The sequence below is a fragment of the Saccostrea echinata genome, unplaced genomic scaffold (assembly GCF_033153115.1).
Source record: "Saccostrea echinata isolate AGI-Se365-2 ecotype Australia unplaced genomic scaffold, CSIRO_AGI_Sech_v1 ptg000022l, whole genome shotgun sequence".
NCBI lineage: Eukaryota > Metazoa > Mollusca > Bivalvia > Ostreida > Ostreidae > Saccostrea > Saccostrea echinata.
In genome coordinates, this window is record NW_026889771.1 from 11,570,293 (window position 1) to 11,598,119 (window position 27,827).

The 27,827-nt window shown below is 32.9% G+C and overlaps 1 protein-coding gene across 1 annotated transcript; it reads left to right on the top strand.

The window, feature by feature from the left end:
* Positions 1-197: 197 nt before the first annotated feature.
* Positions 198-26,994, top strand: LOC133190718 (uncharacterized). The gene is made up of 23 exons (XM_061326404.1): positions 198-276; positions 2,440-2,509; positions 2,772-2,900; positions 3,820-3,937; positions 4,865-4,995; positions 5,765-5,806; positions 6,294-6,420; positions 6,845-6,966; positions 7,943-8,125; positions 8,332-8,430; positions 8,833-8,861; positions 9,446-9,477; positions 9,940-10,007; positions 10,128-10,156; positions 21,255-21,352; positions 21,485-21,577; positions 22,402-22,450; positions 22,784-22,880; positions 23,119-23,187; positions 23,764-23,883; positions 25,092-25,159; positions 25,257-25,391; positions 26,883-26,994. The coding sequence occupies exons 2-23, from the start codon at positions 2,446-2,448 to the stop codon at positions 26,961-26,963; spliced, it is 1,983 nt and encodes a 660-aa protein (XP_061182388.1). The 5' UTR covers positions 198-276; positions 2,440-2,445; the 3' UTR covers positions 26,964-26,994.
* The last annotated feature ends 833 nt before the right edge of the window (positions 26,995-27,827 follow it).

Genomic DNA, 27,827 nt, shown 5'->3' on the forward strand with positions numbered 1-27,827 from the left:
TTTGTTTTTCTACATACATAAATAATGTAAAGCTTTCAACGATGTAAAACTTTAAAAATAAGAGTAGTTTATCTCTTTATCGAAGTATCAATCTTTAAAACTTTCAAATGAGTAAAGACGCGTTTTTCATTTTATACACGAAATCTCTACGAAAGGTTTACTATAAATTGGAAATGTCATCCGGGAGGTTAATATCACGTGACATTGTGCGGCGTGGTGTAGTTTGCTAGGCCTCTCTACTTTTATTGTTGTCGAAGGTTTAGAAGAAAAAGAAAGGTTTGTAGTTAAAGTCATGAGTATGTCGATTATAAGTATTTGTGAAAAACTCGAATTTTGCAAGAATATACGAAATATTTTCGACATCTGATGAAGTGACATCTTGATGTGCTGTGCTCCATTTTGCTATATTCCATCCTCTTTCGCTTTGAGTTACTGAGTGAGTTACAGCGTGTACACTGTTAAGTGCTGATAGCCTGATTGTTGCATTTTTGTGCAAATATTTGCAAATAGAAATTCACGCTGCCTAACGTAGCTCCACATTGCCAAAACTATAAATATATGCATCTTTAGCAAGTTTAGAAAGAATTGTTTCCCTTTAGTCAGATCTAATGTGGTGCAGTCATGTTTAAAGATATACACGCTATATAAACGCGATTTTTATGTGAAACAAAATGATTAAATGATTTGAGAAACATGATGTGTAATAAAAAATAATTGCTTTCCACAAAGTTTTACTAAATAAGTCGTTGTAATTACAAAACAATTAAGCAAGATCTGCAATTAAGAATTCAACCTATTCATGAATATTGATGAAGGAAGTGCGTAGACAGTATATAGACACGCATGTCCGCGGGAAATCATAGACAACGAGGTATGTTGCATTTTGACTACGATTTTGAATAAAAGTTAATATCTGTTATTACAGAGTAGATAGTTAATACTGGTTTTTTTTCAAAGATAAGTATCTTTAAGCATAAAATGTATGCCATCCATGTCAAAAGTTATTTTGTATACCAAATGGCCTACTTTGTTTTCTTGACGCCATTTTTGTTTATCAATCTAAAAGTAGCGATGGTGTCACATGATGCATAAATTTAAAATAGGGGCATTACTTTCCTAGGAGGATAATAATAATTATAATTTGAGATCTTTATAATGCGTTCATTTCCAATTGTGTAATTTACAATATTTTCGTAACTTTATTTGGTAAACAAAATAAATAAATTCCCAGCTTTATTTTTAACTGACGCAAGTTATAGCGTGCATATCTTTAATATTATTTGAATATTTTCCATTAAATTAGTTCCACTTCCAAGATTGTCATATGATAAATTATTTGACAACTATTTGATCTCGTTGTTAATTAAGAATTCTCCTTTATTATCTACGATGGAATCTCTACAGTGTGTAATGCAGGATTAGTATTACAGATATAGATGACATTCACTTAAGTTATTTCCCTTTGCAGAGTCTCTGGGGTCAACCAGCTTAAAAAACTATTTTCCCTCTATAATATTACCAACTTTATGGGGCAATGTCTTACAAATGAAATGAAATCTATGAATATGTTCATTAAGTATTTTTATGTTGCTCCATACTATGGCAATACAGGAACGAATCAAAATTGTCTGATAGTGTTTGAAGGTTGAAAATATTTACAGGTAAGTTACAATGGATATGGTGAGAAAAATGAATGTTAAGCTGACAATGGGAGATAACTCTTAAGAATGTGAAATTTGTCTATTGTTCAAAGTTGACACTTTCAAGTCTCTTAATTTGCAAAGATTTATCTTGGGTTTTTTCCTGTGTTTTTAAGACAAATACTGTACATACCCCAATTATAATGGCCCAGGGTGCTTGAAAACTGAGAACAGGTAGTGATCTACCCTTTATAAGTTTTGATGCATGTATCTAAAACGAGGAGGATGTAAATATTAAAGTGTATTATTATGTATTATAGTAGGAGAGGATGTCAATATTGAAACACATTAAAATAATGTTTTATAATACTAATATTTTACTACATTGGTAAATAGAGTAAAAGAGCAACTGTGATTACCGTTGAATTTATATTTGAAAAATAATGTATAATCAAATATGAGTTAAGACACTTAGCAAATGAAATATTGAGATTTTGGCATTGGCACTTATTGTGGCAGATATGGTATTTGGTAAGGGTGAAAAATGAAAATCTGTAGAAATATAAGTGTAACTTTGTGAGTGCAGTTGTAATAATTTAAGGAATATACATTAAAACATGATTCAACAATTCAAATATAGGTCAATCCTTGTTTTTTTTTTATTCATTATTTATTGGCAATTTTGAATTCTGCAAATGCTCAGCCTAGAAAGTGACAAAAGACAATACAAAGCACCATGATACATTTTGCATGCTGTAATTATATTCATGGCTATATTGTATGATTTCTACAATTTTAGGTCAGAATGGCTGATGATGCAGCAATGGAGGAGAAGTTGTTAGCTGGTGATGAAGTGAAGAAGGATACAGGTAAAACTGATATTGGATAATCAAGTACTGTGGTATATGTTTGTCATTTTTACTCTTGATAGACTTGTTTACAAGTTGAAGCTTTTGCACATACATTTTAAACCTAGATTTGAAAAAAAAAATTTCTAATTTAGTTAAGGTGTTGAAAAAAGGTTTACTTAATAAAATGGTTTTAATGACCATGAATAGATCTGTGTAATGCAGGTTTTCCTTGTCAGTTGACGTCTGTAATTTGAATTAAGAAACTTGATCTAAATTATAGACACGATGGATACAACAGAGAATGCAGAGTTAGTGGAAGTGAAGAAGGACGATGCTGAAGAGGAGGAGGAAGAGAAAGGAGAAAAACAACCTGAGAAACGAGAAGAGGAAAACACTCTGTTGACAAATGGTTTGTTGCTGGGATAGGTTATAATCAAGAGGAATTGAAAACTTTAGAAGATTGATGCTTAAATTTTAAGAATTAATTTGCACAAGTTCATTTTGCATTATTTTATCCTACCAACAATACTTTAAACAAAAATCTATCTCAGTGCTGGTCATGATTGTTCTCTTAGTAAACTCTGGATTAGTAATATAATATAGAATATTTCCTACTGAAAAAGAGATATAAAAGCCATTACAAGAGATTTTTGATTGATAATTGATATTCACACATTAGTGAAGTACCGATTAATCCATTATCTAATTGAAATTGCCTCCGATTATAGATATTGATAATCAATTAAAATTTTGATATTTGATTAATCAAAATATTAGATAAATGTAAATTATTCATATGATTTCTTGATTCATTTTCCTTTGAAAGTAACTAAATCCTAAATAATGATATCATAAGTAAATCCAATGATGCAAAATACATCAAAAATGCATTTTATACGGATTTTTTTTAAAGTTATTTACTCTTCATTCAAAAAAAAAAATGTATATAATACTTGAAATTAATCAGTTATAGTGCATCCAATTATTCCGATAATCGATTACGAAAAAAAATCTGATTTCCCATCACTATCACCCATGTGATTTTTAGCATCAAGCACTGAACAAGGTTCTCATGAGATGTTGTTGCACATTTAAGTTCAGAACATGTGTTAGTTTTACAGTTAATCAGATATACAGTCAAACCTCGTTATCTCGAACTTCATGGGACCAAGAAAAAACTTGGGAGATATCTGAGGATTTGAGATATCAAGGTTAAAATACGAAAGGAATATGTGATTTGGACTTCAAATCGCTTCGACATATCCATGATATTCGAGATATCGGTGTTCAAGATACCAAAGTTCAACTGTATTTTTATTTTTTGACAGCCATCAAAGGACCCATCAGACTTTCAGTTGTCCTAATTAAAGATCTGAGTAATCATGACCTTCATCAAGTCCTACACAGATGTTCTAAAGCTACACTGGAAATGGAGAGGAGAAGGGGGTATTAAAAAATCTAACAATTTTTGAAACATATGATATTTTGATGATAATTAAATGTAATTATTATGTAGGGTGAATTCACCATGCATTGGACAACTTTAAGCATTTAACTTGCCTCAAACCTGAATGATATGACTTGTTTTGTGTTTAAGCAGAAAGGAACGAGTCCGTATTGGGTGAGTTTTGTCAATGATTGATAATTTTGTAAAAAAAAAAAAAAAAATTAAAGAAATTTTTTTTCAAAGTTTGTAATAATTATTTTTAGAATTTTTTTAACTCGTTTGCTCATTTCACCATGCATCGGGCACAAATTAAACATGGATCAGACACTTTCCGATGCATGGGTAATCACTTCCCTTTTTGTATAGAGATACATATTTGATATCCAAATCCAACTGACAGCTGTTTTTGCATAAAAAAGAAAATATAAATTCAACATATTCATTGAAAGTACAAATTATCAATATATGAATAGAAGAGGGCTCAATTTACTTCTTCAAACTAGAAGATGATAACCCCTGAGACCAAGGCAGAAGTTGCCATATAAAGAGATATTGCAAGGCCTTTCTGAGGCAATGTGGTGTGACTAAAATCTATCCACATTTGTTGATCGATATAGCCATTCAAATTAAAAGAGAAGAGCTAATTTTTCTAAAATATTTTTATGTCACTAATTAAAAGCATTTTGAGTGTTCTAAGGGCCACCGTGATAAAGGTAGGACACTATTCCGGTTCAGTTTACCGTTTGTCTGATACATGATGAATATTGTCCGATGCATGGTGAATTTTGGTTCATTAAAAAAAATTTAATGATATTCTCTCATTAAATAGCAAATTGTGTCACTAATTCATATTTTTAATCGGTCTCTGATGCATGGTGAATTCACCCTATATTATTATATTAAAATTTTCTTTCTGTCAAATACAGTGTTCTAACATTGTGGTTTGATCCATGGAGATCAATTGGAGCCCTGGCTATTCTCAAGAAGCTTGCAAAATTACAGTTGTCTGGAGAAGATTTTAAAATGGAGTGTCCAAAAGCTTTGGCTTCCATGCTTGGTACGTCATTGCAATATTGAGTTTTAAGTGTGTATGTCTCTGGGAAGGCTATAAGCATTGGATACACCATCTTCGCTAGCCAAGGGTTTCTGATCCACTTCTTTCCTCATTAACCCTTGACCTATGGTGCTGTCAAAAGTTGGTGTTGTTTATGTCACGTGATCTCTAATCTTTACCACATACGCACAGATTGTGTCATCAACAGAAAAAAAAAGCGTATTTAAATGTTAAAGAATGATTAACAAGCCAGTATCATGCGATGTTTATTTATTATGTAAGATGCAAATCTGTATCACAATATATTCCTGATCACATTATGTGCACATCTGCTAAAAGTTGAATGACACCATAGTTATTTATAGAATGGCACGTTATCATAAGGAATGCTGTTTACTTGTGTTTTTCATTCTTGAGACTAAATAGTCTAGATATATCCTGAATGGAAAAATCTTCATTTACAAAAGCATTCACTGATTGGTCAAACAATATCAATCGACTCCAATCACAACTCTAGAAAAAATCCCAACTTTTGGCAGCACCATAGACCAAGGGTTTGTAAGGAGAGTAGCGGATCAGAAACCCTTGGCTAGATGTGGATAAACCTGTTGAAAATGTTGCATGATTTGTAAGACATTGTGTTTATTTATTTTGTTTGTTTTCCTGCTCCAAATGGTCTATTTTTATGAATTGAAACCTGTATTTACATGTCCTTTATCATACATGGAAAAGGATTTTTTTGAGACTGATTGCTTTTTTATTCTATTTATAGGTTCACAGAAGATAAAGGAAAAGTATCCTGATGCCAAATTTGGTAAATATTGACAAAAATATCAGAGCAGCAGCACAAATCGTCGGAGGGGTTTATATTTTGTTACCAGCTGCTATACTATTCCAAAAATTTCTTTCCCAGGAACTTTCAGATAATTTGTACTAAATTGAAATGATCTATTTGAACAGAAAAAAATAGCCATATACTGAATATTGAAGGCTTTGTGCCAAATATAATATTTGCATATTTAAATGTTCTTTTGAATTTTGAGCAGTATAAACATGCATAATGCTCTTTTCATTGACAGAACTTGTTACTCTTCAGTGTTGTGTGCATGGATGCTGACTTTGCTAGATACTGGCATATGTCACCAAATGAAATAAGATTATAGAAACCACAATGGTTTCAACTTAACCTTGTCACCCCCTCTAATGGACTGTTCCATTCGAATTTAACTGGTCAATACCACTCAGATACGTTAACCACTAAAAGGGGTGACAGGGTTTTGATTTGACTTGTGAATTTACAGGAAATAAAAATAAAACTCTGTATGTACATGACATACCACAAGAAACTACTGAAGAGGTTTTAAGGGCCATGTTCCCAGATGTTTCTAGTGTCAACATGCCCGTCGATAAAGAGGGGAAGAAGCTGGGGTAAGTGCTAGCCACTAGCCACCATGGCAGGTGCTTTCATTCTACAGATATTTTCAGACATGCAGTGAATTTTGTAATGCTCATAGCCAGTGTGTACTGTCTGTGTGTGTTTGAACAGAGGAAGAGAGGTAAAGGTCACTATGCTTCATTGTTTTAAGTAAAATAAATATTCTTTTCCTGCTGTTGTTCTCAGCAGCTGAAGTGTTCACAGAAAGTTGAACAGTTATGTCAAATTTTTTTAAAGTGTAAAAATTCAGAGGAAAGAAAAACAGTGAATAAATAGTTGAATTTTGGGTTGAATGTCAGATTTATATATACCCCTACATGAAAAGCTGCAAAATGCAGATGAATGACTAAAAGCTTGAATTACATTGTAAAAAGCAGGATAAGGTGGCAAGATTTAAAGCATTCCCTCTGGTTACAGGGTAGCCATTCTAGATTTTATATCGGGGAAGGACTGTGCAGCAGCTTTGGAGAGAAATCCAGCTGTTCTGATTGGAGAAACAAACTGCACTGTGGATTGGTACTTCCCAGCACCTGAAGATGGTATGTAATTGATAATTATCTGGTATGTAGTGCAAGGGTTTATTTTCATTTCTGAAAATATCTCAATTTGCACATAAACGTGAGGTTGTTTAATATTTTGATTAGAGCTTCTACCTATGGTTGCTGAGTAATTTTAAATTTATTTATTATATAGTGTATAATTGGCTTTGCCTCGGTCAATATTAATATTTTTCTGGGGAATAACGAACTATATTCACCACTGAAAGAGTCCATAATTGTTGTATTATATGGTCTAGATTTGAATAAATGAGACATTGAAGGCTGCATGATGACACCATTAAAGGACTTGTCCCATGTTTCTCAATTACTTGAAAGTAAAAGTGTATTATGTTCCTTAAATCATTACACTGTGTACACAGGTACACCCACACCGTAGTCCATTTGTAAAGTACAGTTGTATGTATTTATAAAGTCATCTTTAAATAAATGTTTATACATAAATTAGAATAAGTTCATACCTCTATAATAATTGAAAAGTATGTAAGAATTTTTTTCAGAATTTTCCTTATTATACAGCATTTGTCATTGATAACTTTGTTAAAAGTAAACAGTTTCTCATCTTTTTATCACTGAATTGTGGCATTTGATGTCCCAGCAGTATGGCGCCAAAATCTGATTGAAATATGCGTATTGCCATATTTGAAGTTCAACTCTAAATTTACAACTTTTAAGATATTCTTACTACAACCTTTATTTAATTCAGTATTTTAATAAACAAGGTTGTAGATAATATTTTTCATAAAATTACAGATTTCTTAAAAACATAGGACAAGTCCTTTGACAAACGTCTTTCATAGAAAGATTAAAAATGTCCAGAATACATGTTTTACTGTCTGTATTTTCCTTTCATTTTGTGGGAGACATTAAAATGTGTGGAAAATAAGTGCTATGAAAACAATTTTGGAAAAAGCTAACCAGCAGATTGTCTAAGATTGTGTTTTAATATTTCTACTAGCGGATGAACCCCAGGAAAAACACAAGAAGAACAAAGAACAGTCGGGAGGCTGGAGAAAGAGGAACCGCGGTGGTGGTGGTGGTGGTTATGGTGGTGGAGGTTACCATGACAGGGACAACAGAGGTGGTCGTCGTGACTACAGAGGCGGTCAAATGGGAGGGGGAGGATACGGACAGAATTATAGTAAGTGTTTAACAAATAGAATGCATACACATTCCAAAGGAAAAATCCAGAATACATAAAAATGGATCCTCCATCAGATATCAGAAAACGTAAAGCTGTCTGGGGGGCAATACATCCAGCATTCACAGGACTCAGAGAGTTCTGAAGATCTAACCTGTCAATTTTAAACTTGATTTACTCAGTGGTATGTTTACATGTACTTTCAGTGATGAAACAGGAAAAAATGAACCAGATGTTGATGAATCAAATGCAGAACTTGGCATCCATGGTGGGAGGAGGTCCAGGAGGGCCTCAGGGATATGGGGGTGAGTTAGGACTCAAAAAAAAAATCTGTTATAGAAGCAATGTTATAGATAACATAGGGAATAGGACAGAGGGGTTAATGCAATGATGGTGCTGTTATTTGTCCATCCAACTATATAAATTTATCTGTGAAGAAGTTTATAAATGTTTCACCTCATTCAGTTTTTGTCTTATTTTCAATAAAACATTGATTATTGCTATCACACTACATCGGTATTGGATAATACTGAACAGTGTTGCCATGTTTAGTGAAGATAAACCAGTTTCTTAAATGACGTAGAGTATATCAAAATGTCACTTCTGGTTTGTGTCTTCAATGTTGTATTGAAAATGTTCATAGATTATTTTGATTGTGTTCCCAGAGTTGATTTGAAATGTTGTAAATATGCATTTATTTGTTCCAGGCAACCCGCCTATGAGCCAGGGTGGAGGGGTAAGTAATTATAACAACTTTCATTAACTTGATTATCCTTATTATACCCTCTCCAACAGAATGGGTGTGTGTGTCTGTGTGTGGTGGTGGTGGTGGTTGGGGGGGGGGGGGGTTGATGCTGGACAGTACTAAATTACATTTCCATCAGTTTATCAAGATATTTTTGGAAATCATGAATGGTCTTAAACTCTCTTGTATTACTCATAGTAGTCCACTGCACAAGCTTGATTTGGGAACTATACTTACTGTACAGGTTATAATAAACACATGTTAGGAAGTGACTAAATGTATATTACTTGATCAAAGATGGCTTTCACTTTTAAAGTGATTTTTCAGTTTTCTGAAACAGTAGATTGAGATTGAAAAGCATTTATAATTTATTGTAACCCTGATGTGCATTGGAATTATTATCACCAAGTTTTAGGTGGAAAAACAAGTTGAAGTGGCCATTCTAGGAAATTTCAAGATGGCAGCAATGTTTACTGGTGATTTATTAGGTGGGAGGGGAAGGGGGTTGAGGCTAAATTTAATGAATATGATTTCATGACCTCTGCATTATACCTGTATATATTTCAAAATTTCAGTATGGAGATTATGATCAAGGTTTCGGAGATAAGTAAGTGTATATTCTTCCTTCATACATATACTGTTTTCAGTTTAATTCTTTTTATTGACATCATGATGTTGGCATACAGTCAAGATAACAAATCAAAGGATAAACAACAGCAGATAACTGAATTATAAAATAATGTCTATAGTATGCAAGACAAATTTACAAAATTCCAATTCCTGTGGATTTGTTTTCTCTGCATAAAGCATCTAATTAGGTACATAAACGTTTTGTAGTACACATATTATGATCACATGGGATATAACTTTCTTTATTAGGAGCAGTACCATAGTATAGTTTATCATTAAAAATTCCATCATAAATTAATATTGAACCAATGTATATCATAAATAGGACAGTGATGTATAAAATATATTTCATTTTCAACAAATACTTTACAGGCATAGCATGTACATTTTTCCTTATAAAATCTCTATGAAGTATTGAAACATTTTGATAATTTTTCAGTTTTGGAAGTTACCAGTCTGGTTACTATGCAGATGATGACTATTCAGCACCAAACAAAAGAATGAGAGGTAAATATTTCCTAGATGGATGTATGTTGATAAAATAACTATCTCCCTTGTTTATCAAGTAGTAGACAAAGAGAATAAAATTCTAACAATTTTGTAAGGATTTATTTTTTTATTATACAGGCAATAGAAATAGACGAGGAAATATGTGGTGAATGGGTGAGTATTATTGTCTAAATAGAATTTTGTGTTCGGAAGCCATGGGAATATTAGTTAGCACACAGTTTGAGCCTAAAATGTTTTTGACACTTAAACCCAGACATTTTGGAATAAAAATTTGGACAGACACAATGATTCGAAGTACATGTATTCATATTGATTGAATATACATGTAGGTATGAAATAAGTGCATACTAGGGAATGTTGATAAATTGGGGGAGGTGATTATTCAGGTATATGGTTTGGCGTTATAAAAATCGAATGTTGGTATAAACTGAGTATTTTGAAAGTTATAATGACAGTCAAAATTCTCAAATTTAATGACTTTATTGATTTAATGCATTACTTTTGTTAATTTAGATAATTTTATAAGATACCCACCTCACAAAGTCATAGAATTTTATATAAAACTCACAAATACATGAAAAAGGATGCAGGACTCTGACCAAAGAGGACTGGCTTAGTCCTGGGTTTCACTGCAAATAAAAATGGTAACCTGTTTCCAATTTAATTTGAAAAAAAAGAAAGGAAAAAAGAAAGAAAAATAACTAATTTTAGATAATATTATAATACTTTCAAGTCAAAAGTCATGCATTTCCTTATCTGTTGGGTTACAGGTCACTGTTTTCGTTGAAATATGGTTTATTTTGGGCAAATCTAAAGAAAATGTTTGAAGTATCAATAATTTGGTCTTATCAGTTTTAGTTGAACCACTATAAGGTAGAAGTATCTGACAGGTTGGATGGAATTGATATCTTCACGAAAACTTTAAAGTATTAATCCACAGACACCTTTTATTAAATCAATATGTGAATCAGAGTGCATGTATAAGCACTTCATTATTTCTTTCAATAACATGTAAGTTACATTGATTTACTTAGTAATTCTACTGTTTGAATGCAGATTTTTTTCTTTTTATAGGGGGAAAAAAGTGTGACCATCTGAGGATTACAGATTTGTTGTGATGTTGTGAAAATAGACGTTCATGACTCATAGAATTTTATGATGAACGAAAATCAAGCTTTTTTTTTTTTATATACATACATGTACCTGGTATATGTGTAATATCATCATGCATCATTACTGTTGTTTGTATCATGTTCTTTATCTCGTTTTACATATTTCAAGTGGATTTTCATGTTAAGATATTAAATGTACATTCATAAATTCATAAAAATTTGGATCTTGTTATTATACCCCACGCAACAAGTTGCGTGAGGTATAATGTTTTTGACCTGTCCGTCAGTCAGTCAGTCAGTCAGTCAGTGTGTCAGTCAGTCAGTCAGTCCGTCAGTCCTGTTTTTTTGTCAGCGCAACTCCTCATAAACCGCTGCACAGAATTTCGTCAAACTTTGCAGATATTTAGGACACAATGTGTAGATGTGCATATTACCAGGAAATTCCGATTCCTTTAATTTTTCTCGGAATTTCGGCACTTTTCAACTTAGATTTTTGGCCATATCTTGAATATGGAGATGAACAGTTTGTCAGCGCAACTCCTCATAAACCGCTGCACAGAATTTGGTCAAACTTTGCAGATATTTAGCACACAATGTATAGATGTGCATATTACCAGGAAATTCCGATTCCTTTATATTTTCTTGGAATTTCGGCACTTTTCAACTTAGATTTTTGGCCATATCTTCAATATAAAGATGAACAGTTTGTCAGCACAACTCCTCTTAAACCGCTGCACAGAATTTGGTCAAACTTTGCAGATATTTAGGACACAGTGTGTAGATGTGCATATTACCAGGAAATTCCGATTCCATTATTTTTCTGGGAATTTCAGCACTTTTCAACTTAGATTTTTGGCCATATCTTGAATATAGAGATGAACAGTTTGTCAGCGCAACTCCTCTTAAACCGCTGCACAGAATTTGGTCAAACTTTGCAGATATTTAGTACACAGTGTGTAGATGTGCATATTACCAGGAAATTCCGATTCCGTATTTTTCTGGGAATTTCGGCACTTTTCAACTGAGGTTTTTGGCCATATCTTGAATATAGAGGTGAACAGTTTGTCAGCACAACTCCTATTAAACCGCTGCATAGAATTTGGTCAAACTTTGCAGATATTAAGCACACAATGTATAGATGTGCATATTACCAGGAAATTCCGATTCCTTTATATTTTCTGGGAATTTCGGCACTTTTCAACTTAGATTTTTGGCCATATCTTGAATATAAAGATGAACAGTTTGTCTGCGCAACTCCTCTTAAACCCCTGCACAGAATTTGGTCAATCTCTGCAGATATTTAGTACACAGTGTGTAGATGTGCATATTACCAGGAAATTCTGATTCCATTATTTTTTTTTGGGAATTTCGGCACTTTTCAACTTAGGTTTTTGGCCATATCTTGAATATAGAGATGAACAGTTTGTCAGCACAACTCCTCTTAAACCGCTGCACAGAATTTGGACAAACTTTGCAGATATTTAGTACACAGTGTGTAGATGTGCATATTACCAGGAAATTCCGATTCCATTATTTTTGCCTTAAGAGTTTTGCCTTTTATTGAAGAAACTTTCCAGCTAGGTAATAAGAAACTCCACTGGAATCAGCTTTTTATAATGAAATTCTATGTGAAATATTTTATGACCTTAAAAGACCCCTATTGATTTTGAGATCAAAATATTAATGGTTTAACACAAACACACACTCACACACACACCATCTTCGATAGTTCTCCCCCCCCCCCCCCCCCCCCCTTCAAATTGGTGTGCTTTGCCTTCAATAATTTCATAAGTACAGTATATAAACAGATTCATATGAATGACTACATCATAATTTTGTTTCCATCAATTATTTAAATGTGTAAACTGTCATGTGTTGGACATGGACTTACACTCATTAACAAATCGAAATCACTGAGGAATTTAAATAACAGTTTGTCAGCATAATTCCGGCACTGAATTTCCTGAAACTTTGTAGGTATTTCAGAATAATGTATAGATTTGTATATTACCAAGAAATTTTGATTCCATTATTTATCTAGAAACTTCAGCCCAGTTAAATTTGTAACATACAAAGATTTGAATGTCCTTATATGCAAGAAGTTTTGATGTGATGATTTTTTGCAAGTAATGCCCCTTTTTTGAATTATACTGTGTATTTAAAATGCACTGTGCCATTCATTACGTGTTGCATTGTCGAGTTTTGGGGAAGCGTGGGGTATGTGAGCTTGCTCACTTTTTCTTTCATTCTGCATTGTTTTTCATTTTACTAAGATTTGATTTTGATTTAATAAAAAAGAAGTGTGGTTGATTGTGTGAAATACTTATTTTGATGCTGCCTGAGATTGATTTTCATGAGATATATGGAAGTTGTCAGTTTCAAGTTTTTGGAGAGGTATTCTAAGTACCAAGTAAAGATCCAGTTTGCAATAACGATTTACAAGTCTTCAGGGTAGCGTACTATATTACCGTATTCAGAGGTTGCATGTAATTTCAGAATTTCCTTAGGGTCACACTAATTTGGATTTTACCCTAACCCTAACCCAGAAATATGTTCTTTTTACATATCAAATGTCATTGTAATTAAATTATGAAATGAACTTGTGCTTCATGATGGTGCATCATGAATTCATAAATTGCTTGCTTTAATTGATTCATTAAAAAATCTTAAAAAAGCACAAAAAATATCCCAAACACGAAAGTTTTATTTCGTTAGAGAAGGTAGATCCTACTTTTTCAAATAGATTATACATTACATCGGAGAATTTGACTGTGCTGCGACAAAAAAAGGGAACAACCTTTAATGAATGTTTACAAACTAAATTAAATTTGGAAAGGGGGGGGGGGGTTGCATGTATGGTCTTTCTTCTGAAACTGTTTTACTTTCATGGTCACACAACCATGAAACATGGGAATACCTTTGTGTAACCCTGACTTTTTTAACTTTTGAAAAATGTTTCATAGTCAGAGTCATTGCCAGTCTTGATTGCACATTTAAATATTTTTTTATTGATTATTGGTAAAGTGCAACAATTGTGTCATGTAATTACAAGGTTTTCTATTTCTGTTTATCTGTTCAGTTGTATACATGTACGTACATTGGTAAGATGTATAAACTAATAGAATACACTTGTTTTGGATTGGGAATGAAAAACGGTATTCTTACATTTTTATTACATATTTCAATTAGTCTGATTCATGGAATTTTTTAACACTAAGTAACTGGGTCTTTTTAGTTTTATCCGAAATGAAGGTTCAAGTGAGCGTTCCTGATCACTAATTTGTCCATCTGTCCGTCAATCTTTCCATTTGTCAACTCTACATTTTCGACTTCTTCTCTAGAACCACTGGACCAATTACAACCAAACTTACTACAAATTATCGTTGGAAGAAGGGGATTTAATTTTTTGAATTAAAGGGCCTTGTTCTCTTTGAAGGAGAGATAATCAAGAAAAGGCAAAAGGATGGGTGTCATAAAAATGGGGTGATCAAACTTTGACATGCAAATATATAGGAAAAATTCAATCAAGAAACTCTATGCCTCAGTAAGTTATATTAATATTTTAGTACCCTTATGTAGTGTAGATTCAAGTTTGTTCAAATTATAACCCCCCCCCCCGGGGTAGGGTGGGGCAACAATGGCGTCAAAGTTTTACTTAGGTAAATGTAGGGGAAAAAAACTTTAAATTTTTTTTTCTCAAGAACAAACTGCCATGGTTAGTCATATGACGTGTTATATGTAAGCATCCTCGGATAGTGCAGATTCAAATTCCCCCTCCCCCAATGAGGCCAAAATGGGGGATCAAAGCGTTATATGAGAATATAAAGAAAAAAAATCTTTTCAAATTTTTATCTTCAGAAGAACATTACCATGCATGGTTGGTCATAATTATATGTAAGCATACTCTGATAGTGCAGATTCAAATTTGTTCGTCATGGTCCCTGGGGATATGTTGGGGACACATTGGGGGGGGGGTGAAAGTTTCTTAGGGGAATCTTTAATTAAAAGTTTTCTTCTCAGGAACAATTCCATTTTTAGTCATAATATGTAAGCATCCTCAGGTAGTGCAGATTCGTTTTACCCCCCTTCAAATCATTGCCCCCAGAGGTAGGGTTGGGCCACAATGGGGGATCAAGATTTTGCATAAAACATGGAGATAACGAACAGTAATCAAGCTCAAAAGTCCTTGAATCAATACAAGTCGGAAGCAGAGCAGACGCGGACACCTAAAAACACCAGAGGTGGGATCAGGTGCCATGGAGGAGTAAGCATGCCCTGTCGATCGGTCACACCCGCCATGTGCTCCTTGTCATGACCGAGCACACGGAAAAATCTGTAGACAATTCAATGTATAAATAATGGCCTAACTATTAGAATGAAAAACGTCAGATTGTAGCTGCCAACAAGGTCATTGTAATTTGCGAAACGCCGAATTTAAACGAGACTGTTGTTATTCTTGATTGTAGAGCACGCTCTTGCGTGTCGAATCAACTGGGAGACAAACTCCATACGCAGGTGATTATGGTATATTGCTACATAAATGTAGCAATAAGGGAAGTTGACAATAGAAAAGTTGAAGTCATCACGTTTATCATAAAGTTTTGTTGTAAGGTTACCATTAAGGACCCTCTCTACACTGCACCCTATTTTCAGGGTACTTTTGTGTAATTAGACTGACCCACCATTTGACATATAAGTAGAATAAATTGTAATCTGAACTGTATCACATAATTTAAAATAAATCAAAGTATTCTAAACATTTATGTTAGACCAAGATAGAGTATTTGAAAACTGTATTTGCATGTATTTTATCCATTTGAGTAAGCGAAGGCAATTTTTCTTTTCTATTACTTCATTGTCTTTGAAGAAAAAGGCATGCTCCCTATATTAAAAATGAGTCAGTTAATTTCAAAATATCCTACTTTATGTTATATAATTTTCTCAAAGTCCAAAAAACATTTTTCATCAGTGTATAGAGGGTCCTTAATGTCTTTACCTAGTAAAATATCCAAATATGAAACTGATGTATCAGTCTCTGTGGTATCTTTATTTCAAGTTCACTGGGTTATATTGAGTCGACATTTGAATGGAAGTAACTATTGTTAATTGATAATACATCGTCCATATATGTAAATGTGGAGTTGAAGGCAACAGCAAGTGTTTTCTTCTTCTCGTGTATAAGTTTTTTTAAAAAATAAATTCTGCTTCATATGAATATAAGAATAGGTCTGCTAATAACGGTGCGCGATTGGTACCCATGGAATTTCTGACAGATTTTTGGAAGACTTGATCTGAATTACAGTGAGTGAAGTAAATTGGCCGTATTTCCGAGGTTTCGCTGAATTGTATGTTGGTTGTTTGCTTGTGTATATTATTTTACAATGTCATTAATTATATAATTAACAAAAAGAACAGCCAGACTATCATGTATGGTTATCAAAAAACAAACAAACAAACAAGCAAAACAAAACAAAACAAAATAAAAAAAAAACAAAAAAAAAACAAAACAATTTTTTCTTGGAATAAATTAAACATAATAAGTTTGAAAAACTTTAAAGTGTAGTGTGAGCTGTTTTGCAGGGGTGTAGCTTGCGTTCAATTCTAGCGAGACAAAGCCATAGCGGCAGGGGGTCTTGGGACTACTTTAAGCCCCAAGCAGGTCCATGACGGAGCACCGGGGGGGGGGGGGGGTTAGAATGCAAAAATTATACTTGTCCTGTAATTCAGAGGCGGAGTCACAAACTTAAAAGTGGGGGGGGGGGGCTCAAATCCAAGAAAGATGTAAAGCGTGTAATGTAAAGAAATTAAGATGTAAAACATGTCATATCAAGCCCCTGTCTATAAGTTGAATGAGAGGACTTCAAATAGTGATTGACATTCATCACAGATATTATATACCGAAATCAGAATCTCCAATACTGCAGCTATATCTTGTAGAAATTACTAATCTTGATGAGATTCGGATTGGCTAGGATATATTCTAAAGTACATACATGTATATGTAAACATAAAGAGTACTTTTCAACCTTGTATATATGACACCGATGAAACACTAGATTAGTGTCAAGTGATTTGAGGTACGTACATGGCTGATGGGAGCCACTTTCTTTGAATCTTGTGCTTAGATCAAATTTATGACCCGCACTCCCTATCCCAAACATGCGAACACAAGAGGTCTTGACAGATTTAAGGGGTACCGACCCTCTGAAAAGAGAGATAACTTTTCAAGTGAAAAATACGAATACTATTCATAGTTTTTATTGTCAGAGTTTCATTATCAAGACCTTTGATTAGTCAATATTCGATCAATCCTAACATATGATGGAAACATTACCTTCTATTTCCTTTGGTTATACTTTTCAAATTGTTTTATTATATTTAACAAAGAGAGAGAGAGAGAGAGAGAGAGAGAGAGAGAGAGAGAGAGAGAGAGAGAGAGAGAGAATAATTAAAATTCAGTAAAAAAAGCCTTATAAACTGAATAAGTTCTATCTTTTAAAGGACCGTTTTAAAAATGGTTTAATGTTTCAAGTACCAAATGTAGAATTTTTATTAGTATTACATTTTTTTCCCAATGAAAAAAAAATTATAAGAAAGATAACTCTTGCTAACAGATGTATTCTTTTCTTACAACTTCATACAACATTGTGATATTCTGACTTGGGAAGCAGCGCTTTATTATGTTTTCTAATATGAATTTGATAGGTATTTAATAGGTATGACAATAAATATTATTTTCATATACACCTCATATTTTTAATTTTATGTTGTGATACTAAATCACTACTCTTTCTATCCTCTGTCTTAAAATTTCTTCATATCATGATCTCACATAAAAATCATTTCTGCCAAAAATAAACAGCGTTTCATACCTCATACTATTTTTCATTTGAATCTAATGCTATAGCTTTGAAAATCAATGTTGGGAAGTTTTAAAAAAAATTGTGACATTTAGAGCAGAGGGTCATTAGTCCTTAAGGATAAGATATTTTATGTCAAATGATGCATTGTTGAACATTTTTAATACTATGGTTTTTCCTCATTTTACATATTGTTGTACCATATGGAGCAATCCAAGAAATGCTGATAATGTGAAAAAGCTTTTAATATTACAAAAACGTGCTGTTAGGGTTATTTTGAACATAAGAATTTTTCAAATACAATCTTCTGTCATGTTTGCACAACTTAACTGGATGCCTCTATCAGATTATTTTATCTGTAGAAAAGTCATTTTAGTGTATAAAGTATTACATGGATTAATGCCAGATTGCTTAAATGTTTTTAAATATGTATCAGAAATTAGCCAGAGGCAAACAAGAAATTCCAACTCAAATTTATTGTATGTACCCAGGACAAAGACCGAATATTAGAAGAGATCTTTCAGTGTTTCAGGTAGCAATATATGGAATACCTTGTGTGAAAACATCAGAAATTCAACAAGTGTTGTATGTTTTAAGAGAAACTATCTTAGAGAATACCACCATACATTTTAATTATGTTTGGTATTTATTTATTTTATATTTTATCTTATATGTACTCTATTTCTTTAATACTGTGTTTTACTAATACCTGTCTGTATGTATGTTATAATGCAGGACCATATTGAAAACTAACATTGTTGCTAAACTATGTCATCCTGGATAAATAAAGGCTTTATTATTATTATTTATTATTATAAGGACTATATTGCATTACTATTACTTCAAGAGAAATGCTTACTCAATTGTTGCTGAAAGTAAAATAAATTTGCCATAAAATGAGGTTTAATATAATTTCAACGCTGTGATTTTGTTCTATAGTAAGTGGGGGGGGGGTGCACAGACATACTCTTGCCCCCCCCCCCCCCCATCTGAAAGGGGGGGGCTAGTGCCCCTGCTGCCCCCCCCTCCCCCGTGACTACGCCTATGTGTATTAACTTCGTAAATTTTACCAGCTTCAGTATTATTAAAGACTTCAGTGGACAGTATGCATATGAAACTGCATATTGTGAAAGTATTTCAAAGAGTTTTAAAATATATATGTTTACTGAAACTTCTAACACATATATTAATTGAAAGATAAATGCACATTTTTATTAATTTTCTTTTCATATCTTTCAAAGAAGATGGGTGAACAAGGCGTGCAGAATGCCTATAGCTTCAGATATAAAAAAAATCATATTCAAATTGTGCATTAAGTATTTAAAGGAAAGTTCTCATTGTTGAAATTTATGAAATTATGATAATCAAAACTTTTCTGAGAAAAAAAATCTCGGAAAAATTATTCTTTTATTACAAAAATAAAATGGTTCTCGTGGGATTCGAACCCCTAACAATAAAAACCCGGAGTACATGTATATTGCTTTGAGACTAACACGCTACCCACTACGCTACTCAGCTCCTGATGAATAGTGGCATTTAAATCATGTTTGTGATATGACCCTTGACTTAATGGACTTCAAGTATTTTTCGGAAAGATGCGAATGCTTTGTCATAGAAGTGTACTTTTAATGTATAGTGGGTCTTTGCTCCATTTTTTTATAAACCAAAAAATGCATATTTTTATGCAAACTTTTAGGATTAACTTTCAAAAAAATGGAGAGAAGACCCACTCATATCGAAAAATTTTGTTAAATTGTGAGAAAATGACCCTTTTTGTCCTCTTTAGTGTGTGTATGCTATTTCGTAGGCAAATAATTTCAGTCTTTGTGAGATTTTTGTAAATTATAGAGATTTTACATGAAGTATACTTTACTTTTAGATGAAATATCAAAGAAATTTTGGATATGATTGAGATTTTATTTTTCACTTTATGTTTGTCGCACTATAGGCACTTCGCCCGCCTTGTTCACCCATCTTCTTTTAATTACTCGATACGGCAATGTCTGGAGACAGTAAATCTATTGAAGATATTTGAAACTGAAACTGTCCGGTCCTGTGAATAAACAGTAAAGCAAGTCTTCATTCATAGTAGACCTCCTCCAGTGTTTCAGACGTCTCATTGTTGCTGAAAAAAGTCTTTATAGATTTCCATATATATGGCTTAAAGTTTAAATTGCAGAAAAATATTTTCTGCAATGTATTATTCATTATGGGAGGATGTGGTGGTGGTGAAAAATTTAGTGAGGCAGCTGCCTCATTGCCACAATAGAAGCCCCTGTTTTGGGGAATAAATATATAGTACTGGAATACCAAATTAAGCTGATTAAGGTCATTTTCGAAAGATAAAAAAAAATCTCGAGTACGTGGCACTTTTATTCGCCCAAGTTTCCCGTTATTGCGAAACTTTGGCGTCAGTACATCGAGTATAACATGCATTAAAGTTATTTGCGTTTTTCGCGTTCAAGGGAGCTGACGGGGGTTTTCATTGCATCGCAATACTTCGCGCAGCATGTAGTGAAATAAAGCTTATTTACACATTTTTAGCAATGTCCTAAACATACATATAAATAATCAAATTTAACAAAATTAAGAAATCACAGGTAAAAAAGATTTAATTACATTGTTATAGAACTGAATCTTGAATTAAACGATATTTCAAGTTATATATAGGTAGCTGGACATCGTGATATGTGTTTTAATTGGAAAGAAAGGTCATAAAAAGTGTCATAAAAGCAATATGCTCTTGAATTTTAAAACACGGGAATTAGAAAAATCTCATAATTATATTTTGTTTTTACCCTAAATAAACCCTTTGTATCTGTTACTTCTGTTAGTACTTCACGAAAACAGGACTGAACGCTCGTAAATTTTGACTTTTTGAGATGGCCCCTTTAAAAAAACCAAGGTGGTCTTATTTACAGTAACATTCGTTTAGTACGAACACGAATATAGCGAATTCACGGATATTGCGAATTTTTTTGGATCCCCAGCTATATATAAGTTTAACAATTTTCTTATACGGATAAAACGAATTACAGATATAGCGAAGTAATTTCACAGGTCCCAGTGACTTCGCTATAACCGAGTTTTACTGTATAATGAACAATATAGCATTAGTTATCAATTAGTTATTATAATCTGAATAAATTATACTGTAGTATTTTTATAATTTGATTTGAAGTGCGATCAATCCATGTAACTGTATTTTGAGATGGTCCCTAAATGACTGACAGTGCTTCACAATGATAGGACTAGTTTTACCCACACCATAGCAAGGCATGCAAGTATCAAGTCGTACGCTGTATTGTCTGGTGTCTTCAATTTTCCTTATAATCAACAAAAATGTAGCCTCAAGAGAAAACGGAGGATGGTAATATATTTTTTTTATTAAGAAAATGGGCGTATAGTACTGTAAAAATTAAATACTAATGGATAAAGAGCATGTACTGATTAAGTACACGTATTAGATAAGTAATTCGAATTTTCTTTGTTATTTCTTCAGGAGCACAGACTATTTTTTATTAGCTAATCCAGGACCGTGTACAGTTGAAGTTAGAAAAGCTGATTCATTGTCTCAAGAAGAGTTTATACAAAGGTGATATAATTTTAGATTTATACATTCTTGGAGAATCATAAATCTGTAACCTTTTAAATCAGAAAATCTATGTTTCGGGACATTCTTTGAATCAGACAAAAAATTCTCTCCACCTAGCACCTACTTGTATTGTAGATGTTTATTTGCTTGTAAAGGAATAGAATGATAGGATTGGAAATGTTACAGTTTTGGCCGTTTGGGCAAGTTGTGCCGTTGTGGTCAAGTTGAGTTCTTTTTAGAGAAGTGCATGGACAGGTGTAGCCCAGTGGGCCATGTCTTTCCTCTCTTAGTAAGAGAATAAGGTGGAGTGGCATCTAGAAAGCAAGGGGTCATAAAGTAGAGTATCTGCTTCAGAAAAAATCAATAATTTCTAACTCTCACCCCATCAAGCAATTTCTTAAAAATGCAACACTCACTGTAGACGGAAGATTTTATCATTAAAATGATGTCTTACAGACCTGGTGAGGACTTGTCTCTGAAATATAGTTAGACTATTCTAACTATACTCACTGTAATTCAGCACCTTCATGATGACAGAAAATGGTAAAGCTGAGATTCTGCTCCGGGCAATCATGCAGCAGACAGCCAGGTGTTAGATTTAGATGAAAAAGAAAGGACACAAAAACCTCTGACTTGCAATGATGGGGAAAAATAAGTGGAAAAATTCCAGAACAATCTTCTTTTATTTGATTTGAGGTGGTTGATGATAGATTACATGTGGCTACTTGCACCAGTAGCTAGTTTTATATATGCATGTATGCAGTTGAACATTTCTGCATATTGTAACATGTTTACGATGTATGTTCACTTTGATTTTTCCCCAGATATGCCTACACAAAGCCAGTAATTATACAGCATGCAACAGACAATTCAGTAAGTAGATGCATTTTAGCATACATTGGCTTGATAATTCAGATCCTGCTTCATGTTGTTCAAAATAAATCGAGAGCTAAAAAGAGGGAAACAGTTGTAAGGAATGAGGATTTTCTGATTAATTGTGTCAGGTTTCTATAAAAAACATTCCCAACTGTAAGATAGATTTCCCTTTTTCTTTGTAAATTCTGATGTAAGATAAAACTAGTATTGAAAATTGAAACAGTCAACAACACACAGTATAACTAATTTACTTATGGTGAGTATAAAGTTGTCATATTCCATTTTAATTTGAAAAGTATGATTGATAAATATTTTACCTTTTCGTTTCAGAAATTCTACAGAATATGTGAGAAAGATTCCATGTTGGAAAAATATGGATCTAAAAAGATAAGATTAAGTTCTGCAAATACACACTCCTATGATAAAAGTAAGCTCTAAATATGATAGTTGTCATTTTCACTTATTTGTGTTGTTGTAGGCAGTGTTTGAAAGATCACTGTCATATTACAATGTAGATGTAATTTTAGCAAGACCAAAGTATTTTATGTCAGTCAACAGTTACAAAGGTTCAGTTAAGAAGCTTGATTTATGAAATATTAAATTAACAGATAACTGCTTTTATGTACTATTATGATCTACATGCAGCTGTATTTAATTGCTATCAGGGGATGTCACTCTAAAGTATTATGTAGAAAATGTGATGAGGCCCCAGACACTGAAAATGTTAGGAAACGGTAAGAACAATTAACAGATTATATGTGTACTTTTTCTATTTGCTCATGCAGAAATATGATTTCAGAGAAGTCAGTGTTAGCATTTAATAAGGAAGATTCGTAAACTGAGAAGGGAATTATTACTTAAATCTCTGTAGAGGAAACAACTCGTGATTTTCTTCAGTAGTACAGTTTTATTACTATACTTGTATGTTCTAATATTAAAGAGTTCATTTTGTAAATTAAAGTATCTACTATGAGTACTAAATTGAAAACTTAAATATTAAGTATTCACAAAGTTTTATCCATATAAAGTAGTCAAGTAGGGAGATGAACTTGAAAGTTAATATTAGATTTTGTCTTTAATCCCTTCCCTTAATAACATGTATATATAGTAAATGTTGATCAAACCACAGTAAACAATCCACATATTGCTTGGCAGCAAACCATTGTTAATATTTATAAAAAGTTTTACGAGACACTGAAATATGGTATTACAGAGGCAGGGTAAGTGTCTTATCTCATTTGTGATATAAAGTTGTCCACATGGAAAATTTCTGTTGACATGTATGTTGTTTATTTGTTGATTATTTCCAGAAACCTTTTACTGGTTTGGGGATAACAATTATACAGAGTGGAGGGAGTTGTTCAATCAGTACAATCCACCCCCTTATCAGTTACCTAGGATGACAGGTGCATACAGCTTTGGGGTGGCAGGTATGAGATAAATCTTACTTGGAATTTATTATACCCCCTGCTTGAAAAGTGGGAGGTGTATAGAGATGGGGGTGCCCGTCTGTCCATCTGTACATCCGCCCATCCGTTACGCTTTGGGATACGCATCTCTTATCCGCATCTCCTCTTAAACCACTGAATGGAATTTAATGAAACTTTCACAGAATCTTTGTTAAAAAGTGCCTTTGTGACCTCCTATTTTACTTTTTAATCAGACACATATTTCGGGTTTCCAATAGCAAAACATAGACACTGCTTTTTTTCTATAAAATTGAGGGGAACCCATCTCTTATCCGCAACTCCTCCTATACCACTTAATAAAATTTAGTGATACTTTCACAGAATCTTTATGACATGGTATCATTATGCATCTCCTATTTTACTTTTTGATCTGACACTTATTTAGCGAAACATGGACTTTGCCATTATAATCATATGGGAGGCAGGGGGTATCATTTTTTGAGCTCAGTGCTCACAGTTCCTCTAGTTTGGAAGGTAATTACCTGTAGAAATTGCTGCATTTCTTTCTGTATCCTTTATTAAGCTTATGTACATATACATTAAAATAAGTTGTAATCATAAGTTTGAGGTTTTTATTACGTTTTTTTTTGCTTTCTTATTGAAAGGCTCATGTGAGCTTTAAGAGTGCCTAGCATTTATGTCCTGTGTCGTGTGTCATCAGTAAACTTTTCACATTTTAAACTTCTCCAGAACCACTGGGCTAATTTCAACCAAACATGCCACAAAGCATCTTCAGACAAAGTGGGTTGAAGTTTATTCAAATGAAGTGCTCCATCCTCTTTAATAAGGAGATAATCAATAACTGAATATTAACCTCTTCTTCTCAAGAACTACAGGAACTGAAAGTACAAAACTTATTTGACAGCTGTCTTATTGTCCCATGCTGTCGCGAAAGTGCAGGGACATTAAATCTCATTGATTTGTCTTGCTCTGTCCTTATATACTTTGACCCATCTGTTAGTCACAGAAACTTTAACATTGGTCATAACTTTTGAAGGAGAAAACTAACTTCTCCATTATACATGTACTCTTATAGAATGTGAAAGTAGCCTTTTCATACATTTTATATAAATATCTTACTGAAAATACTTTTATTTGTTGAAGATAAAAAAGGACTACAAGAATATTAATGATAAGTATTGTTTGATGCATTTTGTTTATTTATACAGGAGCTGGTACTGGTGTACCCTTCCATTTTCATGGTCCAGGATTTGGGGAAGTTATTTTTGGCAGAAAAGTAAGGAAACCTTTCCAAATCAATTTTTACACAGGTCATTTTCATTTAAGATCTTTGGTTGTAGCCTTATTGATATTACACAATGTTACACTTATAGAGATGGTTCCTTTACCCCCCAGAGAAGACCCCATCCTTTCACCCAAACAGAACAACCTTACAATGGCTGATAGAGGACTATCCAAAGCTTCACCCTGAAGACTATCCATTAGACTGTACAATCAATCAAGGAGAGGTAAGGAGACTATAGGCTACTATCCATTAGACTGTACAACCAATCAAGGAGAGGTAAGGAGACTGTAGGCTACTATCCATTAGACTGTACAACCAATCAAGGAGAGGTAAGGAGACTGTAGGCTACTATCCATTAAACTGTACAATCAATCAAGGAGAGGTAAGGAGACTGTAGGCTACTATCCATTAAACTGTACAATCAATCAAGGAGAGGTAAGGAGACTGTAGGCTACTATCCATTAGACTGTACAACCAATCAAGGAGAGGTAAGGAGACTGTAGGCTACTATCCATTAAACTGTACAACCAATCAAGGAGAGGTAAGGAGACTGTAGGCTACTATCCATTAAACTGTACAACCAATCAAGGAGAGGTAAGTAGAATTATTCTGTAGGATACTATCCATTAAACTGTACAATCAATCAAGGAGAGGTCAGTAGGTGTCATTCAAGGTGAGGTCACTCAGTTTAGTAGACTTATCCTGTTGGCTACTATCCATTAGCCTAAACTGTCATTCAAGGTGAGGTCAGCTCTATTCTACCAGTTTTAATTTCTTAGTTTTAATAGATTGTTTTTCAATCCGTGTAACTGAAAAATAAGTATAAGAAATAAAGTTAAGGTGTTCTTATATACCGGTGCATTGTATTATACATCAAGTGAAGACAAGCTACAAATTGTTACACTACCACCTAATTTTTGATGACACATTCCTCCAATATCTTTTTTGTATCTTCTTGTAATATACCAAAAATATTTAATAAAATTACATGTATTATCTTGTGATTTGTAAACTGGATGCAAAACTCCCTAAATGAAATAATAAAATACATATTTATATCAAAAATTTTGATATCAGTAATTCAGTGATTTCTAATAGGATGACAGTAAACGTAAAAAATTTTATGTTGGGAAAATTTTTGCGATGAATAAATTTTCACCATGCAAAAGGTTTCAAATGGGGTGACATACAATGCAACAAACCAATACACTTTGTAAATTCATTAACTTTTGCAAAATAACACCCAATGCGAACTTTTTATTATATGGAAATCGCATGATTTTACTCCATATAAATATCCATGTTTACAGTAATTAGGAAATGACATTCTCTGGTTTTTTTGGTTTTTTTTTTGCACAAATGACAGGTAATGTACCTTAATTTTTTGGTTAGGAAATTCATTAAAGTAGCAATACTTCAATCACAATTTAAATCGCAGAATTTTACCCCATAAAGATATCCACATTTACAATATATAGGAAATGCTATCCTCTGGAATTTTGACTGGTAATGTACCTGAATTTCTTGTGAGTAACTTATCAAAGTAGCAATACTTTGATCAGAATTTCTTATAAAAATTATATATAATCGAGGAATGCATCATAAATTTAAGAAGAAAAAGAATCAGTATCAGTTGAAGAAATAAAAATCATAAATGGAGAAATATGGAATGTTTTAGCAATTCCTAATTTTTTTTTAATCCTTACATTTACAGATAATCTACTTCCCAGACCGATGGTGGCATGGTACCTTAAACATTGACACAAGTGTTTTTATATCAACTTTTCTGGGTTAATAAAAATATTTATTTATATTTTATGTATAAAGGTGTTTTTTTGTTGTTGTTTTTAGATCATCACCTACAGTGTATGTGTTCACTCTTTAAAAAAAAAAATTGTTTTAGAGTATACACTGCGGGGTAAAATTTGACAGTAATGGAATTCTAACTCTACAAATCTGTAAGGTATTTATCTATTTTATAAGAGGATTGATAAACCTTGACCTTTTAGGAAAACTAAGCCAAAGGGTTCATTGTTATCAGGTGGAATAATGTAGTAATGTAGTATAAAATATGCTGTTCAACTATAGAGCATGATAGTGTATGCAAATATCTGAAGCACTGGTAAAATTTAAGATTTTGAATACAGATATAATTTTGAATGTACTCATTACCAAGTTTGTGGGGTAGGAATAGGGGTGGGAATATGAAATTGTTTATTCAACATGTATTTGAAATTGCACGTGTAACCCTTTTATAACTTGATTACACAAATTGATAATTGTGGAGCAAGTGAGAGTAAAAGCTCGTAAAATTTCTGTTTAAAAAAGGTGTTCTCAAAAGAAAGAAGGCGTACAAGGCGAGGACAATCCCCCGCTCTGGGAAATATATTCTCAATTTTCAAAGTTCAAGGAAAAGTTATATTTTTCTAAAATAATGTTTTCAGTAATGTCATCTTCAACACATTTGATTCAATCATTTTATTGAATGACTTTTTGATTGATAATTTGTTATTAAAGTTGACAGTAAAGCATATTTAGTGGAAAATAGGTTTATTAGAGCCATAAAAAAAAGAAGATTTTTGAATATGAATGGGTCAAGACTCCATTCTTCATTAACGTGTATTTGACGGAAAAGTGAATGTGAAATCAATTTCATGTT